Below are 19350 nucleotides of genomic sequence, written 5' to 3'. Positions count from 1 at the left end.
TAGAGACAGCCTACATGTAAAACTGAATTCAGTGACTGTTATGTTGTGACTAAATTATGTTAGGAGATAAAACATCTAGGGTTAATTTTTAACTCGTGCTCCTAAACTTCTCCAGCCTGTTTTGTACTTTTTTAAGACAATCAGTTGCCTGGCTTAGCCAGTTTTTATGCAGTTTCAGCCCTTGTTTGCTGTTTTTCATTAAGTCTTTTCCTGGGTGGCATTCTTGTCTGTCTGATAGAGCATCTGCTACTTTCGAGACCAGGATGCATCTTTTAAAACATAGGTCTTTAATTTTGTGATCTTGTGTTAAGTGGTTTAGTAGGAGGAAAATATGCCTCGTTATAATGACACGTGCTCCTATGCTTTTATGCTATTTTATAACCAACCTTTTTTAGTCTAGACAGATTCTTCTTTTTTCTATTAAAAAAAAGAAAAAATCATTTGTGAACAAACCAGGCTGCTGATGTTCATGTATATAAATCATTCAGAAATTGGCCTTCAATTTCATTTTAGTGTGTTTCAATTCTACATGACGTGCTTACTGAATTTTCAAAAGTGTTTTCACTGGTTGATGGAGGAGAGAAAAAGTAATGGTCATGGATTTGCATCGGCATGGTAGTTTTCCACTCTGTGTTGTGCCAGCTTGTGATCCCTTCCTGCCACCAGCTTCGAGTTGCAAAATGGGATCCTGCAGGCAGGTCCTTGTTCCAGAGGCAGGTAGAGTATATATTAAAAAGGGAGGAAAATGGTATTTGTTCATCTTATCTCCACAGGCGTGATGTTTATGTATCTCTTCAGGTATTAAAATCACTCAAAGACTGACTTCTCTGTCTCACTGTTCCACATTATTAAAAAAAAAAGGAAGAAAAAAAAAAAACAACAAAAAACTTGTATTGCCCATCAGGCTTGTGTATTTTAAAATTCCAGAAGTCCATTTTGGATTTTCTGTGGTGTTTATATTTTGTTAATGGTTTCATTTCTACCCTATCGTAGAAGTTGCTGTAAGTAGGAATAAGTGGAAAACCTTCAGAAACAGTTTTATAAGGCAAATCAAGCAAGCAATGTTGTCAATGTGTCTGTGTAAAATGTTTAACAGCTTGCATTCCGACATCTTTCATTGTGTAAAGACACTTAAAATAAAAAAATGCAGTGCCATTCACGTGCGTTTTTCTAACTGCATTCCACATTGGCCCAAGTTTGATACGTGTATATAAGTTTTCTAATGGTATTGTGTGCTTGTGGGATTGAACAAACGGTTGAAATGCTTTGGGTTTTCCATAAGCAAATTCCTGGAAAAAATAGTGCTGAAGAAGTTGGGGATTTCAGCAGGATAATCCTGGGAAGAGCTGGGCCGAAGGAAGGGCTGAGAAGGTTTTTATGGTGGTTTTGGGTGCCTGTCACAGCGGAGTTCCGTTTGGATTTTCACCTCACGTGAATTTTCCATGGGAGTTTGACACCTGCTTAGACTGTTGTGGGAGAGGATGTCTGCTTTGGGTTGCAGTACTGAGCTCTGTGAAGTTTTTGTGGTAAGAAGATAAACAATTACTTGTTTTCCAAAATTTCCAAAGACCTGATTCCACAGGAAGGAGACAGACTTTACATGAACAAAATTGCAAGACATCAGCTTGTTGCACGGCAGGCGCTTCTGCCAGCGGGTTCCTCTCTTGCAGATCAGGCACATTTCGGCAGTGTTGGGTTTTTGTTAGCCAGCAGAGGGAGGCTGCGTGCCCTCCTAATGCCCATGGTCACAATAAAATTGAATTACATTAAAAATGCTGCAAAATCACATTCCTTTACTGGACGTGAAGCTGTGCCTCGGGGCCCCATTGTGCAGATATAATGGGAGACTTTGTCTGGCACCACGTCTGCCTGGGAGCCGGTGCGGCAGGCAGGGCTTCGCGGGAGCCGGAGGGAACGAGGTGGCTGGCTCCTTGTAGGACTGACGTGGGTGGGCAAGGAGGGGGCAAAGCAGAGGTTTGCTGAAAAGGAAACTTCGATCAATATCAGAAGTGATTCTGTTCCACTCGCGTGCTGTCCGTAATCTCCAGGGTGGTAGAGCTGTCCTTGTAAAATGAAGGAAATTCCAGTTTGCTTTGTTTCCTCCACGTGATGGTTCAGTAACAACCATCAGAACCTGTTTCTCTTAATTACTGCTATTAACCAAAGTGCTATTTTTAGAAGTAGGCTGGCACAGAGGCACCAACTTGGTCCTTTCTGAGCTTGCACTTTGTATAAATAAATATCCCAAATTCCTTTAAAGCATTCTTCTTGAGAAGCAGCTGAAAAAATGCGTGGTCTTTTCTTTGGGCAGTCTGCCTGTGCGCTCTGGAGAAAAAGTTGTGGTGGGTGCTTTGTTTTTATTTTGTAGTAACGAAGAATGGGCTCTGTTTTTGCAAGCCTGTGCTTGCTGCTTCTCGTTCTATGTCCACCTTGTTGCTGAACTGCTTCCCCCCAGAGAGACCTCATGCATTAAATACCTCGTGCTTAATAGATTCCCTGAAAGGTTTTATTTCCAATTTTGTCTGGTTTTGGATTACTGATCGTTTCTAGCCCAGAACAGAAGATTGTCTTACAAATCTTGCACTTATGGGTTTTGTTTGCTTGCTCTGCTTCATGTGTAGAGCTTGCTAAGGAGGGGTCCACGGTCCAGTGGGCTTTTAATGTGGAAAGAGACCATAGCCAAGCCTCATTCCCTTTGAGAAAAATGCAGGACTGTTTCCTTGAGCAAAGCAAACCGGAGGTGCACACCTGGCTGGATCTGTGAGTCCTTGTTCCTCTGTGGGCTCACGTGGCACCTGCAATATGTCATCCTGAGAGCCAGCAGAGCTGGGTGGCCACGCTGAAGTGGGTGGGAGGGAGCTGTGGCCCTTGACACCTCTGAGGAGTTTGTGCTTAAGCAACTGTTCACCTTTGTTCTGAGCCAGATCATTTTTTTTTTTTTCTCCTGTAGCTATTGAGTGGATTGAAATCTGAGTGTGACTACAGGGTTGTCTCCTAACATCAATCACAGAAGCTTGCACAACATCTGAGTGTCTCCATGCCCTTCATCTCAAGGTCAGGGCTAGAGACGTCGTGTTCATATCATGGTGCCCGCCTAATGGAGAGACAGGTGGTACCTTGTGCTTTGCTTGGTCGTGGATTTTATCTTTAAGCTGTGTTTGCGCTAAGTCACGGTAGAAAACGTGCAGTGTTTAAATGCTAACTAGTGAGTTAAAATCCTCTTCTGAACAAGGTCTCCTGCGTTTTAACCTCTTGGCGTGTTGAGGCTTGCCGAGGGAATGTTTGATTTCCTGGGTGAAGTGAATATGTTCCAGCTATAGCTTCAGCAGAAACCCAGGTGTCAGCAGCACAAGGGTGAGGCAGTGGGAGAGCTACTTAGGGCAATCTGTTGGTTTGCTGTTACATAAAAGAGAAGACCAGATCCTGTGCCCTTTCTGACTCCGTAGGCAATGACCACGTTCCCGTTCAAACGGCGTGGCACAGCAAGTGGGGCTGAGGGAGGGCACCCAAGCTTAGATGTGCCCCTCTGCTGGGGCAGCTCACCACATCTCTGCGGTTCAGTCCATCCCTCGCAGGTGTGCTGTTGTTTTTTTTGTGGCTGTGGGTACACGTACAGCACCGAGGTCCTGATTTCATCATACAATTCCAGACTGTGATAATGAATTTCTAGGAGGTCGTGATCCCTGTTGTAGTATGTCTGCCCCATCCCTTTTTTCTTACTAAGGCAGTTCCGGTGTATCCGCTCTGCTCTCCGCCTTTCTAATTGCAGCCAAACTGCAAATCTCATCAGTGGTGCTGTGAACCGACCCTGTGGTCCAGGAGGAGTACAAAACCTACTGGGAGGTGTAAGCTGGATGTGTAAATTCCATGAGACTTAATTCATCATTAGGTTTTGTCACTGTCCTGGTTTCGGCTGAGACAGAGTTTTTCTGTTTAGCAGAGCAGCTGGAAGAGCTCTGCGTGTTGGATTTAGTCTGGGATTTGTTCTGAGAAGAACGTTGATAGCGCACTGGTGTTGATGGTTGGTGCTGAGACATCCAGGACCTTTCAGCTTCCTGTGTTTTGCCATGTGCAGGAGCACACCAGGCTGGGGGGAGCGTGGCTGGGACAAAGGGCCCACGACTCCTCTTAGGATTTTAACTTAGTTTTAGGATTGAGGGACAAATTGGCCAATGGAATACTCTGTATCCTGCAGCATCATGCCCAGTATATCGATGAGGGTTGATCGGGAAGTTTGGAATTTTCTCTGGAGGGCTCTCTTGGTCTCTCGAGGATCTCCCTCTCACTCTCTTTCGGGCCTCTCACTTGTCTGGGATTGTGGTATCAGGATTTACCTGTTTCGGGATCGCTTGCCGGGATGGGACAGGCGTTAGTCAGCAGGTGGTGAGCAGTTACCCTGTACATCGCTTGTTTGTATAGATTGTTATCGATATATATAATCATATATTATTATTTTATCAGTGTTACTTTTATTTTTTTGTTATTAAATTGTTCTTATCTCAGCCCACAAGTCTCCTGCTCTTTTCTCCTTTAATTCTCTTCCCTGTTCCCCAGGGGTGGGGGAGAGTGAGCGAGCAGCTGCGTGGTGTTCAGTTGCCAGCACCACGACAGTCTCTTCCTTCTGTTTTTTCTGAGGCTGCAGAGTGGGCCTGGAGTTTCTAACTGAGCGTTACGTTAGGGCCTTTGACGTTCATTGACTTCCTTATGATGGTTCTGGAGCATCCCAGTATCTCGTTTGGTCCTCCAGTAACACTGCTGGTGGGATAAGATCAGGATTGGCAGCTGAGGATCTGTAAACTGAGTAACTGGTGTTGAAAGCAGAGCTTTGTCCGTAGCAATGTCTGAACCTAGTGTACGCTGCAGGTAATGGTGCAAGGGCTGTAAAATCGGGACCTAGTGAAGGACTTCTTCCCAAGTAAGCACTTGGGAAAGTCACACCCTCCTCTTCTAGAGGCTTTTAGAGAACACATTTGCTTTTGTTGAGCTTTTACTTGGCTTCGTTGTAGATGTTCACACCCCTTCTCAAGCGTTGTAAGAGAGATGACACTTAATTTATTAAGGTGGATTTTTTTTTTAATAGTCGAAAGGGTACTTAGCACATGGTGGTGCCTGGAAACAATTACCCTGGGCTTTCTGGTTTGTTTTGCTGTATGCCATTTCATTCCGGTGGGACCCTCTATAATTTTCAAACGCAGATGATGTTTCATAGAGAAACTCTGAGGGCGTTTTACTTGAGAGGATGTAATTGTCTTTCCTCAGGTACCTGCCGCAAAGGGAACGTACTTGTTTAGAACAAGGCAGTGAAAATCAGGAGTGGAATTAATGACGTCTCCGCTTCACTATGTCTTATTTTGCACTGAAGAGAGTGTGTAACGCCAAGTGCTGCGCGTAGATCCCAACGCTCCTCATCTGGGCGGAAAGCACAGCCCGAGCCCGAGCGAGACGCGGGGGTTTTGTACGTGTAGCGCCAGGTATCGGGTTTCTTTGCATAACCGAGTCGTGAGGGAACTTGAAATGCTTCTGTAACTGGGGCTTGATGGGAAGAGAGCGTCCCGGCAGAAGAGCTGCCTGGCTCCAGCTGGGTATGAGCCATCTCCCACCCCGTGCTCCCTGCTGTGGTGGTCGCTTCGGAGTGCTCCATCATGTCATCTTTGCTCCCACGGGATCCGCCGCAGGCACTCCTCCACCTCTGCCTCATCACTAACCTAAAACAAAGCATTTCTCACACGGGAAGACGCTGAGAGCTGCAAGGTAAGGAAGCACCCGCGTTTTTAACCCCAATTTATCTGCAGGCTGCATGTGCAGCCTGGGATGGGGCCGCCTCCCGAGGTTGCCATCTTTTGTGAGTCCCCGTTGTTGGTGCTTTCCCTAAAGCAGCAGCTTCTGGAGAAACATGATTGCATAAGAGTCTTACCTTTTTTCCCAGTCTGTTTTCTTCTTTCCTTCATGGCTGCAAAGGGAAAACTGTGATTTAAATACTAGAAAGAAATATCCCTGTGAATGTTGATACTTACTCTAAATTTTGTGATTTTTAAATGAGCTTTTGATTTTTCGAGCCAGCTCCTGATTTCTCTTTCTTCCGTTTCTTATCTGACCCCAGCTGTGGGCTGGAGAAGGTCTGGTCCTCTCTTTGAAGGCTTAATTTAAAGGTGGACAAGAAAGGCACCTTCTTCCCAGCTTCTGTCAGTAGTAGGTTCTCCAGCTTTAAGTGTGAGACAAAATCTTTTGCCCTCTAGGTGTTTTCTTTCCATCTTTCCCTCTGGCAGACCCAGCAGTAACGAGCTGGTGCTCTCTCTCCCAGCGCTGCCTCTGTCTACTAGTAATTCATTAATGAGCTTGTTTGCTTTAGCAATGCCTTATCAGTGCAGCGCTTAGAAAGGTGCCCGTGCCAGGGTTCTGCAGAGGCTGCGATGCCCGGGCCCCACGGCTGCGGACACTTGTGTGTTCAGACCACAAGTTTTCTCCTCCGGGCTACTGGAACTGCAAGGCACCTGTGTTGGGAGGGTGAGAAAGGTGCGGTCTGGGAGGATCCTCAGTTCCAGTGGAGCTGCAGGAGATGATGTGGAGGGATGGAGCAGCCCTCGAGGAGGACGCCAGGGAGCAATGCTCCAACCCCACTGGGTTTGACCGGAAGCAGCCTGCTGTCATAGAATCGTAGACTGGTTTGGGTTGGAAGGGATCTCAAAGATGATCCAGTTCCAACCCCCCTGCCATGGGCAGGGACACCCTCCACTACACCAGGTTGCCCAAAGCCTCATCCATCCTGGCCTTGAACACTTCCAGGGATGGGGCAGCCACAACTTCTCTGTCGTTGCCCGACTTCTTGCCTGAAGGTGTGGGGGCACCTGCAGCAACCCTTCCTTCTCCAGCTCAGCTGGCACAAACCGAGCACCAGAAACTCACCTCGCCAGGAGCCTCCGCTTTCCCAGAGCTGTGCCCAAAGCGAAGCTGTAACCATAGCAGAAAATCTTGGATCTCTGCTCATGTCACCCGTACCAGTGTCACCTTCGCTCCGCGGCGCTGGGCCGGGCTCAACCCCGGCCTCCGCCTCCCGCGGCGGAGCCCCCGCGTTCTCCGTCCTCCCCCTTCTCCCCTTCCCGCCCCGAGGGGGGCTGCGGGCTGCGCGCCGGGCGCTCCCCGCGTCCCCTCCCTCCCCGCGGGGCAGCCCCGCACCCGCCGGGCCGGGGGGGCGGCGCCGGGGGCCGGGCTGGGCGGTACCGGGGGGACCCACCTGCGGCTGCCGGGCTCCAGCCGGTCCCGCTCCCGGCCCGGCTGCGGAGGGAGCGGGACGGCGGGGGCCGAGCCGGCGGCAGCCCCGGCCCCGGAGGAACCGCCGGCCCCGGAGGAAGCGCCGCCCCCGCGGGAAAGCGCGGCCCGACGCGGAGCGCCGGACGCCGGCAGCATCCTGCGGTGAGCGGGCGGGCAGAGGGGTGCGTGTCTCTGCGTGCGGGTTTCGAATCGGTACGAATGTAACCGGCCAGCTCTTCAGCCGCTGTCTGGTGCCGGTGAAACGGCTGTAAATAGTCCCTTCAGGGGGGGTTACTCCGCGTTTACGTGCGAGCGGTTGGATACGCGACAGTAAAGCCTGCTACGTGCAGCGAAGTTCTTTATCGGTAACTCTAAACCCGGTGGAAACACAGAGCAGATGCCGTTGCACGATTTTCTGCTAAACTGGTGCTTTAGTAGTTGTTTCATTAAAGAGGAACCTTTAAGGTACGGGGGCTGGAACTGCTCTGGCAAGTTGCTTCCTCCCCAGAGAGAAGTTCGTGCATCTACTGAGGAGCTTATTCTCTCGCTCGCAGTGTCCTTTCATCACTGTGGATATGCTCCATCCCTCCTCCTGACTTACTCAACCCCAGCACCATAAATAAGGTTTTGTGGGTGGTTTTTTTTGTTGGTTTGTTGTTTGGGTTTTTTTTTTTTCCACTCTGCCGAGCGGCGTGCTAGAAAGGGCTGGCAGGGTAATATTTAACATGAGAAGAACTTAGAAAGCTTGGAGCGTTGTGTTACAGCTCACTGCGTGTCTCCAGCACGGAACAAAACTATACTGCGTTCCTTATTTGGGAACATGCTGACGGGATCGAACTGCGATTTCTGGTTTTTCACGGTAATTAATGCAGTTAATGCCCCAGGAAGTCCTTGCTAAAGGAAGCATAGTATTTCGTAAACAGTTTTTGCTCATGCGAGACATTGTGCTGGATGGAGCGTTTGGGCAGGAGGGTTTGATTTAGTGATTTGGCACCAGAAGACAAAGGCAGAGTGGTCATCGGTGACTTCACAGCCCCGTAAATTATTGTCTTGCTGTGTGGACAGGTAACTGGGCTGTGGATGCCGGGTTTGGACACTGAGGGCTTGCCAAGAGCTTTGAACCGTTCGGATGGAGGATGGGGTGTAAGCGTGAAGTATCGTGCTGCCTATGTGTTGTCTACACGGTGTTCTTGGAAGAGGAGAATGTGCCTCAGCAGTTCAATAAGTTTGCATATGCCGCGCTCAAAGAAATCTTGCGACTGCTTTCATCCTGCTGTTTGCGAAGTGGAAGGAGTTGTATTTTTATATTGCATACAGAATTATCCGTGGGGTTTTTAATACAGAAAAAACTGAAGGATATTAAATTCACAGAGGTTCTTACAACAGTGTTGAGATTTGGGTTTTTCTGGTAGATGAACAGCTTGAATTGCAGAAGCTCCAGGCCAGTAGCTGGGGAGCACATTGTACCACATGCGTGAGGACAGCAATCCTGAAACTCTGATCCACAACTGGCAGTAGACTTGGCTCCTCTCTTGGCAGTAATTCATGAAGGTTTCCAGTCCAGCCCTGCTCCTGTCTGTCTGCTGCTGCTGAAAGCGTGACTTTTATTAGTTACACTAAATAATTCTTCTTACTTGTGGCAATAAACAATGAATCAGTCAGGATTTAGCGCACAGAGGAGCTGGAGAAGCCCCTGAGTGATAATGCTGAGTGCTACAATGGGCTCAGATCGGCAGCTACTGCGCTCAGGGGGTAAATCCATCAACGCTGAACACCCTGCGGGGTGCTGCGCAAAGCAGCCCCTGTTCCCCAGGGTGATACCTCACGTGCTGGGATCTCACATCCTTGTGCCAGGCTGGGATCAGCATCGCTGAAGAGCAGCTGTGTTGGGAGGGGGTTTGGTGGGGGCTGGCGAGTGAGCCTTGACCTGGCCGATTGTTGGGCATGTGGGAGAGGAAACAAAGGTGTTGGGGATGACTGTGCTGCTTTTATTGAGAGGCACAGAAATCAGGAAACGCAGCAAAAACCTGTAGTGTTTGTTCAGCCTTTTGCACAGAGAGATGATGTGAGGTGTGAATGGAGATCACCGAGGAGGAACGCAAGAAAAAAAATGTCTGAGTCATCCAGTTTCCCACTGACATACTTAGCTTAATGTCTTCACAACCACCACCATGGAGCAACAAAGTTATAACCTAATTCCAGGGGCCCTGGAGTCACCATGTTTCCTTGCTGTCAGCTGGTGGGGGACAGCTACCAGCCGGGGATCCCCCTGCCCAGCTACGAGGTTGACGGTGCAGTTGGTTCAAGTGCCAGGCTGGGTGAGTGGGCAGAGGGAAGGGGCTCTGCCCTTATCACATCCCCCCATTTGGATGGCGACAGCCCCCTGGGCCAAACACACACCTAGATTCATCCCACCTAACGTCAGCGTCTAACAGCTCAACGGGGTGCTTGCAAAGAAGAGTGATTTTGGGTGGGATTTGGCAGTGCTCGGGCTGAGGAGGGTGAAATGAGCCCATGGATCGTCACAGCAGCACTGGGGCACTTGGGCTGCCCATCATCTGCTGTGCCGATGCGAAGCGCCGCAGCCTTGCGTGCTGCATGGCCCTTTCATGCTTCTGAACAGAAACCCAGATAATTACTTGGAATGACAAAGTTTCCTATTTACTTATTAGTCCGTACTGGAAGCCTCGGAACTCTTGACCTGGCAAATGTATTTGTCTTTAGAAAAGCAAAACGCACGCCCGTCGGCCGGCAAACAGGAGCCGTGTCGATTCACGCGCTGCGGTTTGTGCCGATCAGCGCGGAGCCGATCTCTGACATGAAGGTGTGAGCTCATTCCAGCCCGCTGGGGGTCACGGCACGAGCCGCTGGTGTTTGCGCTGTCCCACGGGATTCTCGGTACAAGGTAAATCCAGGAGTAGCCATTTCCATCTCTCCGGCTCTGCTGGATACAGTGAGGGGTGCCTGAGGGCACATCTGGGATCGCCTTCTTCCTTGGAGTTGTTCCTGGCATCTACGTGCCATTGGGTAAGTGACTTGCCCACAGGCAACAAAAGGTTCAGAGAACAGAAGGGACTGGACAGGGAGGCATGGGATGGTATGGGAACTGGGAGAAGTGGTTTTCCAGCCTGAGATCCCAGTCCCGGTTTGGGCAAATCATTCACAAATGATACTGGACTCCAGCCATGGTTTGGCTTGGCTGGAAAAGAAGGTGGATAGGCTATAGATTTCAAAGTGTTTGGCTTCCATGTCTCCTTTTTTTGGATTGTTATTGTCCTTGTGAGTCTTAATTTGCTCCCAGTAACTCCTTTTTCCTTCTCTTGCCACAAGTGGCTGACAGTATTTCAGCAGCTCTTTGTTTTCTAAGGCAAGTTTCCCATATGTCCTGGCAAAGCACAAGACATTTTTTCCGGGTTTCCCCTCTTCCCTTCGGGCTGGGCTCTTCAGCGAGGGGTCGCTGATACTGGGTAGGGGTCACTGGTACTGGGTGTATGCAGTATGGCTGTACACATCCATCTCGATGTCCCTAAAACACTCCTTGTTCTTCCCTGTCTGAACCACCTTGGAAAGCAGCTTTGCTGCACGCATGTAACTCAGCCAACCCTTTACAGGGAAGGGATGCAAACTGGCCAGACGAGGTATAAAAGCTCTCTGAACTCTGGGAAACTTTGGAATTGGCCCCGATTCTAGATCTGCATGCCACAGCAGGAGCCCAGATCTGCCCTGTGCTACTGATGTTAATTAATTTCATGCTGTTCTCCAGCTGGATACGCTGCTTTGACATTGTTTTTGTGGTTTCTGTCGGTCCTGTTCCAGTAACACAAAATGGGCCATCGAGTTCCCCTTCTCGGAATTGCCCATGGGAACGGGGCTGAGGTGCGACGTCTGTCCTGTGGCGCTTTGCAGTGGCAAGAAGAAGAAAGCCAGGCAACGCGGCTGGGGAAACTGAGTCCCCAGGAGAGGGGACGTGCTTCCTGCTGCAGGCAGGGCAGGGCCAGGGCTGGTGGTGGGATTCTGAGCTCTCTTGGGGAGAAAACTCTTGAACTGCTCCGTCAGAACGCGTGACCGTATTTCTTCCTACCCAGCACCTTCTCTCCAGGCTTATTTCACGTCTCCATTAGAGGAAGGGATTTCAGCGTGTGGATTAAACGCCTGCCTGTCCTGCTCTCAGACTCTGGCTAAGACAAGGCTGTGTCAGATTCGATCCACTCAGCAAATAATGAGCACATCACCATCCTCTGCCCAGCTGCAAAAAGTGTCTTGAAATCTGCCTCTGCTGCCTCATTGCTTGTAAAAGAGGGTGGCAGAGTCCCTCTGCCCCGAAGGCTGGTGCTGCCTGGGCTCAGCATCCGCAGGGCACCAGCTCACCGGGGCAGCAGCTGCACCGGGTAGCTTGTTTCCAGGATTTCCAAGCCTGTCCTTGCCCAGCTCCGGTTCCTCTCCACTGCAAGAGTCTGGATCGTGTCATGTTTGAGGAGCCCACGTGGGCTTTGGGCTCCTGGGATGCTTTGCACCTGCGGCAACAGTCGTCGCTTTGAACGTGCATGAGCGCGGGGGGATTTTCTTCGCCTGTTGCTGTGGTGTCTTGGAATCCACCAGACCACGTTTGTCATTCCCAAATCGGGGGTTAACGATGCTGCCAGGCACTGCTGGGAGCTGCTGCTCCGATATATGGTTCTGCTAATATCTCTGCGTGTGGAAGGGGCTTCCAGCTCCTGCTGAGTCCAGACGAGCTGGGAATCAGCCTCGGGCTTTGTTCTGTGCTATGAATTGGCTGTCCCTCATGTCCCTGATTTTCCTGGCTGAACTGTGTGCCCGTGAGCTGCCTCTGGCATATCAGCAGTGTTTCTGGGATGCAGTGGCGTATCTGTACCGATCTGCTGTAAAACGTAATACAGAAGCGCATCGGATCCCTTCCAGAAAGCACGGCACTTACCGCGCGGGGGATGTATCCCAGATTTCCAGATGTGCAGCCATCCTCTGAGCTATCGAATCTGTGCAGCAATGATTGAAATGGAGGATTTCCAGATACCAAGGGATAGAAAACTCCCAATATCTACTTGGACAAAGCCTTCTGGTGAAAAAGCACAGCTGAGGGAAAGAAAAAGATGTATGGTCTTCTTGACACAGCGCAGGGAACTGTGAACTTGCTCCAGCCTTGAAGGAGGTACAAATCACTCCTGTGTCGTGCTGCACTGTTGGAAAAGGCTTTCCTGGCTGCAGGGGCAAAGCAAGGTATTACTGACAGTGCCTGAGCCTTGGAGACCACCTCGTGGACCTGAAAATCATGTGCTCAGTTGTTTTGCTCCAAGGCTTGAGACACAGTTGCGTGTTGTTGGGAAGGAGGAATCCTTTCTCCACAAAACCAGACCAAGGAGCCTATCGCGCCTTCCCCCCTCTGTTATCATAAGGTGGGTCCCATGAGGCTCCTTATTTGCAGCTCTTGATTACACCACTTGTCGTTGGTTAATTTAGCATTCGTGTGTGTACAGTTGTTAAGTTAAAAATGTAGAGTAAGACCCTTCTAATAATAATTAAAAAAAAACCCCTGCTGACAAAACAAAGCCCCGGGCATTGCTTTCAGGAACAAGCTGCAAAATTGCTCCCAGGTCTCTGCTGAGATCTGATGCATCGTCTGTGCGTTGCATGTAAATGGAAGTTTTGTTTTGAAATGTTATTCCATTTCCTCTTAAATGAATCACATCAGACCTAAACAATGAAGTAACTCCATCTTCTGCAAATACAACCATTGGACCAAATGATTTATTTTAAATGTCTTTTTAAAGAGCCTTACTATATAATCACAGCGCATTTAAACAGACCATTTTCTTTTGGATGATGTATTGGTTTAAAATTCTGGTTTTGTTCAGCATTTCTGGATGGAAGGGGTTTTGTGCATCCCGACTTCCACGGGTCTGCCTGGAAACTTAGACTAAAGCGTGCCCAGGTCTGGGCTGGGAAATCCCAGACAACTGGCCAGAGCTAGTGGGAAGCTCTGGGCAACCTGGTGTAGTGGAGGGTGTCCCTGCCCATGGCAGGGGGGTTGCAACTGGATGGTCTTGAAGGTCCCTTCCAACCCAAACCAGTTTATGATTCCTCTGGGGATTGCTTGCAAGCTGAGTCCTTGATCTTGAGCTCAGTTACTTTTAGGAAGGGAGAAAAACTCTGGACTTACTTAGAAGGATCAACTTCTCCCTCGGATGGGAGTGAGTTTGCTGCTTGGGTTGATGCACAAGCTGAGCCAAGCCCAAATGGTTTGAGCTGAACAAAACAGTTACATCTGCAAGAGGACCTGAGGGAAGAGAATAGCCCAAATTCCAGCCTATTTCTAAATATTCTAGAAAGTATTCCCCTTCCTAGCAGCTCTCATGGCCAGTATACTGAGCAAGAAAACCAGAAATCAAGCAAATCAGTGCTGTTTTTTTTTGTCCCATTCCTTAGTGGCTTTTGTGATTTACGACTCTGCCCTGCTGACATTTTTGGGATGGGAATCAAGTCCCAGAGCAGCAGAGCTGGCAGCCAGTGCTCTTCCTCAGACCTGGATAAGGTTTTCAGCCTGTGTTTGGCCACAGTAGAAGATGAAAATACTATCTGTGCAGCAGCACAGTTGAAAGGATGAATTAATTCTCTCAGCTGCTGGGTCAAAACTAGTTTGTATTACTGCTGGAGAAACAACAGGTGACTTTTGTGTCTAGTTCAGAGCCTGCAACACAGCTTGATGCTAAAACCTCTTTTTTTCTGGGTGGCAAAGCACTGAATTGGTGCCACTTCCTAACCATCACCTGCCTTCCCTGGCTGCCAAAGTCCAGCTCTCCTGGAAAAAACCTCAAACGCCCCCCTCTGTTCCCCATCACCCCTCTCCTGGAATTGCCACGTGTGTGACAGATGAGCTCCGATCCCCGTTTCTCCGTACACGAGCAGGGCTGCTCAGCTTGGAATTCTCCGGGGAGGGGGTCCAGGCAGGCTGTATAAATGGGGGCATTGCTGCCTCTTGCCAAAACAAGCCATACGCTGTATCTGCAAAGCTGTTTGAAATGGAAACGTGCCCAAAGCTTAACTTTATGGAAACATTTCCAGCTCCCTCATATGGGGATGCAAAAATAACCAGCAGTGCGTGCCCCCACCCCCAATCCTGAGGACTAGGGGTGAATTGGTGGCTCTCAAAAGCCCAGGCAGGTGTGCAGGCGCAGGGGGAAGTGCCTGCCGTGTGTCATAAAGAAAGAATGTCCTGTGATTGCTGTGTCAAAGTCCATTTCTTCGCCCCTGTTGCATAGCTTTTATTGAGCACTCTTGATTTTTCCAGATGTTTTTCTAAACAGAGTAGGATCCAGCCTGCAGTACCCCCGTGGTAGGTTCCCATGGATTTCACTGGACTTTGCTGGGTCCTGGAGTCTCACAGCACGGGCTTGGTCAGGTGTAACCCGGCTGATTCCCAGGGGAGGAAGGGAGCTGAGACTTGCTGTAGGTAAAGTGGAGAACTGGTGCCTCCCACCCTGGCCTGAGACTCTTGGACCTCTTTACTTGCTACATAATGCAGAAAAAAAACAAAGGATTTGATGCATTTTTCAAATTGCATCTTAGATTGTTACACCCCGTTGGATAAATTAATTCCATCCTTTTTGTAAACAGGCGGTTTCACTGACAGCAATAAAAATTCTTCGGTTATAGGTGACTCACGCAGAAATAGCTCACCATTACCAAGGTGGTTTGACCCAGATGGAAGTCAGTATGAATATTACATGGCTTAATGCAGAACTTCTCAGCCTTCTTTATCTGGGACTTTTATTTTAGTAGCCAGAGGAGAAAAACGCTTCTGTAAATCTGGAATTTGTGCTCTCCTAGTCAGGAGCAACGAGGCAAAAGCTGGACGTGGCTTTTTCTGAATTCTGTCCGTAGTCAAAATACTTGCTCAGCTTTCCCCAGCCTGCAGCACGACGAAGAGTCTCTTCAGCCTCTGCTTGTCAATGGTACCACCTTCACCAAGGTGGTTTCAAATGGATGGGTGGGGAAAGGGCTGGGGATGGTGCTGTGAGCTGGGCTGCGGTGCCTCTCGCAGGTCCCTCCACACCGTGTGTAAATCCTTTCGCTGTGCTGTACTAACACAAAATATTTCTTTCAGCAAGGAAAGATCTGTGACTCCAGTCGACGATCATGTTGCTGAATTAACTTGGCCTTGGCTAAACAAAGGACTCATTCAGACAGAGGAGAATGACCCAGTTACAGACTTGAGACAGAGTTATTTTGTTTGGTTTTTTTTTAAAGAAAAAAACCCTCAACCTTTTTAACTTGAGGGCATCGAAGTATTTAATGAATCGACCTTGCAGTTCTGATCCTTCACCCCAGGCAGACGTTGACCCTTCCTGCTGGTTACTGATCTCTCTCATTCCTCACCCATCTGTTAGCGGAGCCTCCCAAGTTCACGTCGTGTGTTGACTCAGCTATTGGCCTCCCCACCCCAAAACAACACCCTGCCTGTCAAAAGCACCCAGAGCTGGGTCTTCCTCACCTCCCGAATCGGTACCCTGCCACTACGTGTGTTTTATTTGATGGATGCTGCTTTGCAGAAACCTTTGGGAAAGCCTCAACAAAAGGGAAGGGGAGGGAGGCTGCCTTTCACATTTGCGTTTCTCTTTATTATTGAGTGATTTCTATCCACTCAGTAATTTTCTGGCTATTCTGTGTCTTGTGCTCTGTAAAATCAAAGCTGCTAAGAACATGCCACAGATCCACAATATCCCAATGGAGTACAACAGAGCAGAGCAGAGTCCTGGCTGCTGTATGTACTGGGCAGCATCTGAAGCAGGAAACTCAATTCCAGTATCAGGTGTTGAAGAGTAATTTAATTTTTGATGGATAGTTTGAGGTTATTAGTGCTCTGAAATGGTTTCAGAAATCTGTTTGAAGTGGTATTCACACCCTTCTCGGACTGAAGGAGTCTTTTAATGGCTAAGGTTACTTGTCACATTTAGAAAACATTTGGAAAACGCTTTTAAAATCAGTAAACATACAGGCTGCTCTTTCTAGATCTACAGTTTTACCCTACCAAAATGCAGGAGCAGGCATGTTTTCTGCTATCCACGTGCAGGCTTGTCCTCTCCCAGTAACAGACCTGAGCTGACACTGGTACGAGCGAGGCGCCGGTCCCAACTCACGTCAACTTTCTGTCGTGGTCACACTGGCAATATTTTTTTCTCCGTCATGGGATAGCCGTTGTTTGTCATGTAACTTTTGGAACTTCAAATGGTTAGGGTGTTGAATGGTTTTTCTTCTCCATGTGAGATGGATGAAGCTACTTTAAATTCTGTTCAATAAAGGAGTTTTTCAACCTTTCTGTGCTGACATTTTCCTTCCTTAAAGATATGTTACTCTTCACACTTATTTGCTCAGTGATCTGAATCTCAACCTGAAACGATAATCTAAAATCCTAAAGCATTTAAAATATATATTTATCCAAAACTTTTATAACAGCAATAATATATAGGTAACAATGCATTATTGTGTGTGTATCTTATTTTATCCGATTAATACTGAGCAGCATGTATTTTGAGGCAAATTGCTCAAGAAAGGATCGTAGTAAAATTTCCATTGACTTCAGCAGGGCCAGATTTTCACCACTAAGAAAATGTTAAGAACTCCAAGTCAGTGAGCCTGCGCCTAGCGTGCTCGGAGTCGTTAATGGGTAGCTGCCTAATGATCACTGAATTGTGCTGTCAAATTTTGGTTAATATTTTATGAACTCACTCTACTTGTTTTCCTTCTGTAGCTGAATCAAGATGACGACAGCCGCACCACTGATCAATAACACTCAGATCTCAGTAAATGTGACCACAAAGAGCCAAGAACAAAGTCTCTATCAAAGTAAGAAAAATAGTGGGGTGGTGGCTTTTTTTTTTTTTTTTAAATAGACTTTGAACTTAGCAAACTCCAAACAGTACAATGACAACTTTGTAAATAAGACTTTTTTTTCATTTCTGCTTCCCTGCTAGGTTCTGGAGCAATAGTTGCTGCCATCGTAGTAGGAGTGATTATTATTTTTACAGTGGTTCTGCTCATATTGAAAACGTATAACAGGTATGTGGCCAAGTTCTATACTTCACTAAGGTGAGACCAGATGAACCAAAATCATTGTGTGCTCTCATCTAACAGACCATTTCAGTATTGCTGAAAATTTCCAGGATAATCTAAACTATAACGTGCTTGATGGAAGTGTCCTGAATCTCACCATCAGTGTTCTCTGATTGCATTGCTAGGAAGCAGAAAGAGGTTCTTGATGGAGGATGCTTGATGGAAGCTCTTTTTAGGGTTCCTGTTGATATAGGAAAGGTCTTCTGAGTGCATCAAAGCTGCCAGAGAGGAGCTTGATTTCTCACTTTTCAGGGCACTGGGTTAGACTTCTATGCTCTAGAAGCACTGACTTGCCATTTAGTGTCTGTCTTTGGGATGAAATCCTGGTTTACATTGACTTTTCAGTGGCTGTTCAATGTAACCTGCCCAGTATTTACCATGAGAGAGACCACACCACATGCCAGCCCTGGTGACAACTGCATTTTTACCTTTACAGACGCATGAGAGCGAAGCGGGAGCTGGAGCCCAAAACCACCAAAACATCAATGCCACCTGCTTTAGGGCAGAACAGCAGCAGCATGTCTCAGCATCCTGCTGTGACTTTCATACCTGTGGATATTCACCTGCAGAACAGGTAACTGGGAACGCTCGTCCTCCCTGTGAGAGAAGAGAGACGGAATTCCTGGGACTCCTCGGCAAAGCAACGCTGCGTTTGGAACAGCGACAAGCTGTTATTTTGTCTAGAGATGGTAATTAATCCTGCTTTCTCTCTTTGGGAGGAAAAATTAAAAGGTCTGGACAGTTTGTATGACTGAAATCAACTTGTGGAGGCATACAAATCATCAGAAAGGCGGTGAGCCTTCTTGCAGAGCTCTGGGTATGGAGAGAGCGAATAAACCAAGCCCATTTGTTGGAAGAAAAGATGGACACTCAGATTTTGTGGAGCTTTTGCTCACTCGGAGAGTTTGAGCTTTTTCTGTGCGGCAATGACTGATGATAAACGAGAAGAAAAATTTGAACGTGCAAGATACAACTCAGGCTGAACCTGGGTTTGTTATGATTTATGTGAAACAGGGTTGCGGTCTATTTTATACATGATGGATAGCACAGGAAGTATCACAGTTGTATTTATCTTTACTCATCTTTCGTGTTTCTAATGCCACATATGTATGGTTTGAGATAAAAAAGTTACCTTTTATTTTCAAGTATTTTAAAAATATTTCAATAAACTTGGTAACATGCCCATTTCCAAATGAACTCGACATCTAATGGTTTTCACTCTCATGCCAAGAATTGCTTCAGGTTCGTTACTGGAGTTGTGTTAGAATGTTTTGTCTTACACAAAGCCTGAGAAGTTCTTTAGTTGAAAAAGCAAGCGTGGAAAGGCAGGAGACAGTGAGGCTTTACGTCCTGAAGTGCTTTGTTCTCTAATGCAGACTGGGCTCCAACTATTTTTAGATACTTTTGTTTTCTAGAAAGTAACCGACAGCGAAGTTGTTTTGCGAGCGTGATGATCGTGGGTGTACAGTAATGCAACGAAGAAATTCCCAAGGATATTCCCAGCCCACCACGTGCAGACACACAGCAGCATTGTCAGCCGTTCGGTGGCTGATTGGCTCAGGAGTGTGTTGGCCAAGCAGCCCCGAAACGCCAGCTGATGGCACGGATGGGAAGGATCAGGAAGAGATGGAGGAATTAAACCTCGTCTGAGGCTCTGAGAAACAGCTCCGCTCTTTGACACACACAGCTTGAATTTTACGGATCAGCCCCCTGCACGGCGGGACAGTGCCAAGCGCACCCAGGAGCCAGGTCGTGGTCTGGGCTTGCTGCGTGGTGCGTGTCGCGCACTGGGACACGGCTCCCAGTCAGCTCTCTGCTGGGGCTGGCAGAGGGCTCCAGCCTGTCCGTAGACCATAGTAAAACCGTTTGTAGGGCATTTTAACTCTTTTCGGGACCTACAGAGAGAAGTTGCTCTTGTCTAACTGAATTATCACTGAGAGCCTCCAGCTTTTTGTCCTGCAGCGGTTCACTCGTGCT

The 19350-nt window shown here is 48.0% G+C and overlaps 1 protein-coding gene across 1 annotated transcript; it reads left to right on the top strand.

The window, feature by feature from the left end:
* The first annotated feature begins 17021 nt into the window (after positions 1-17021).
* NCMAP (non-compact myelin associated protein) lies at positions 17022-17951 on the top strand. The gene is made up of 3 exons (XM_009980436.2): positions 17022-17106; positions 17235-17319; positions 17810-17951. Exons 1-3 carry the CDS (start codon positions 17022-17024, stop codon positions 17949-17951), a joined length of 312 nt encoding a protein of 103 aa, XP_009978738.2.
* Positions 17952-19350: the final 1399 nt, after the last annotated feature.

This window comes from Tauraco erythrolophus, chromosome 24 (assembly GCF_009769465.1).
Source record: "Tauraco erythrolophus isolate bTauEry1 chromosome 24, bTauEry1.pri, whole genome shotgun sequence".
Lineage (NCBI taxonomy): Eukaryota > Metazoa > Chordata > Aves > Musophagiformes > Musophagidae > Tauraco > Tauraco erythrolophus.
This window is presented reverse-complemented; position numbering and strand designations above follow the sequence as displayed.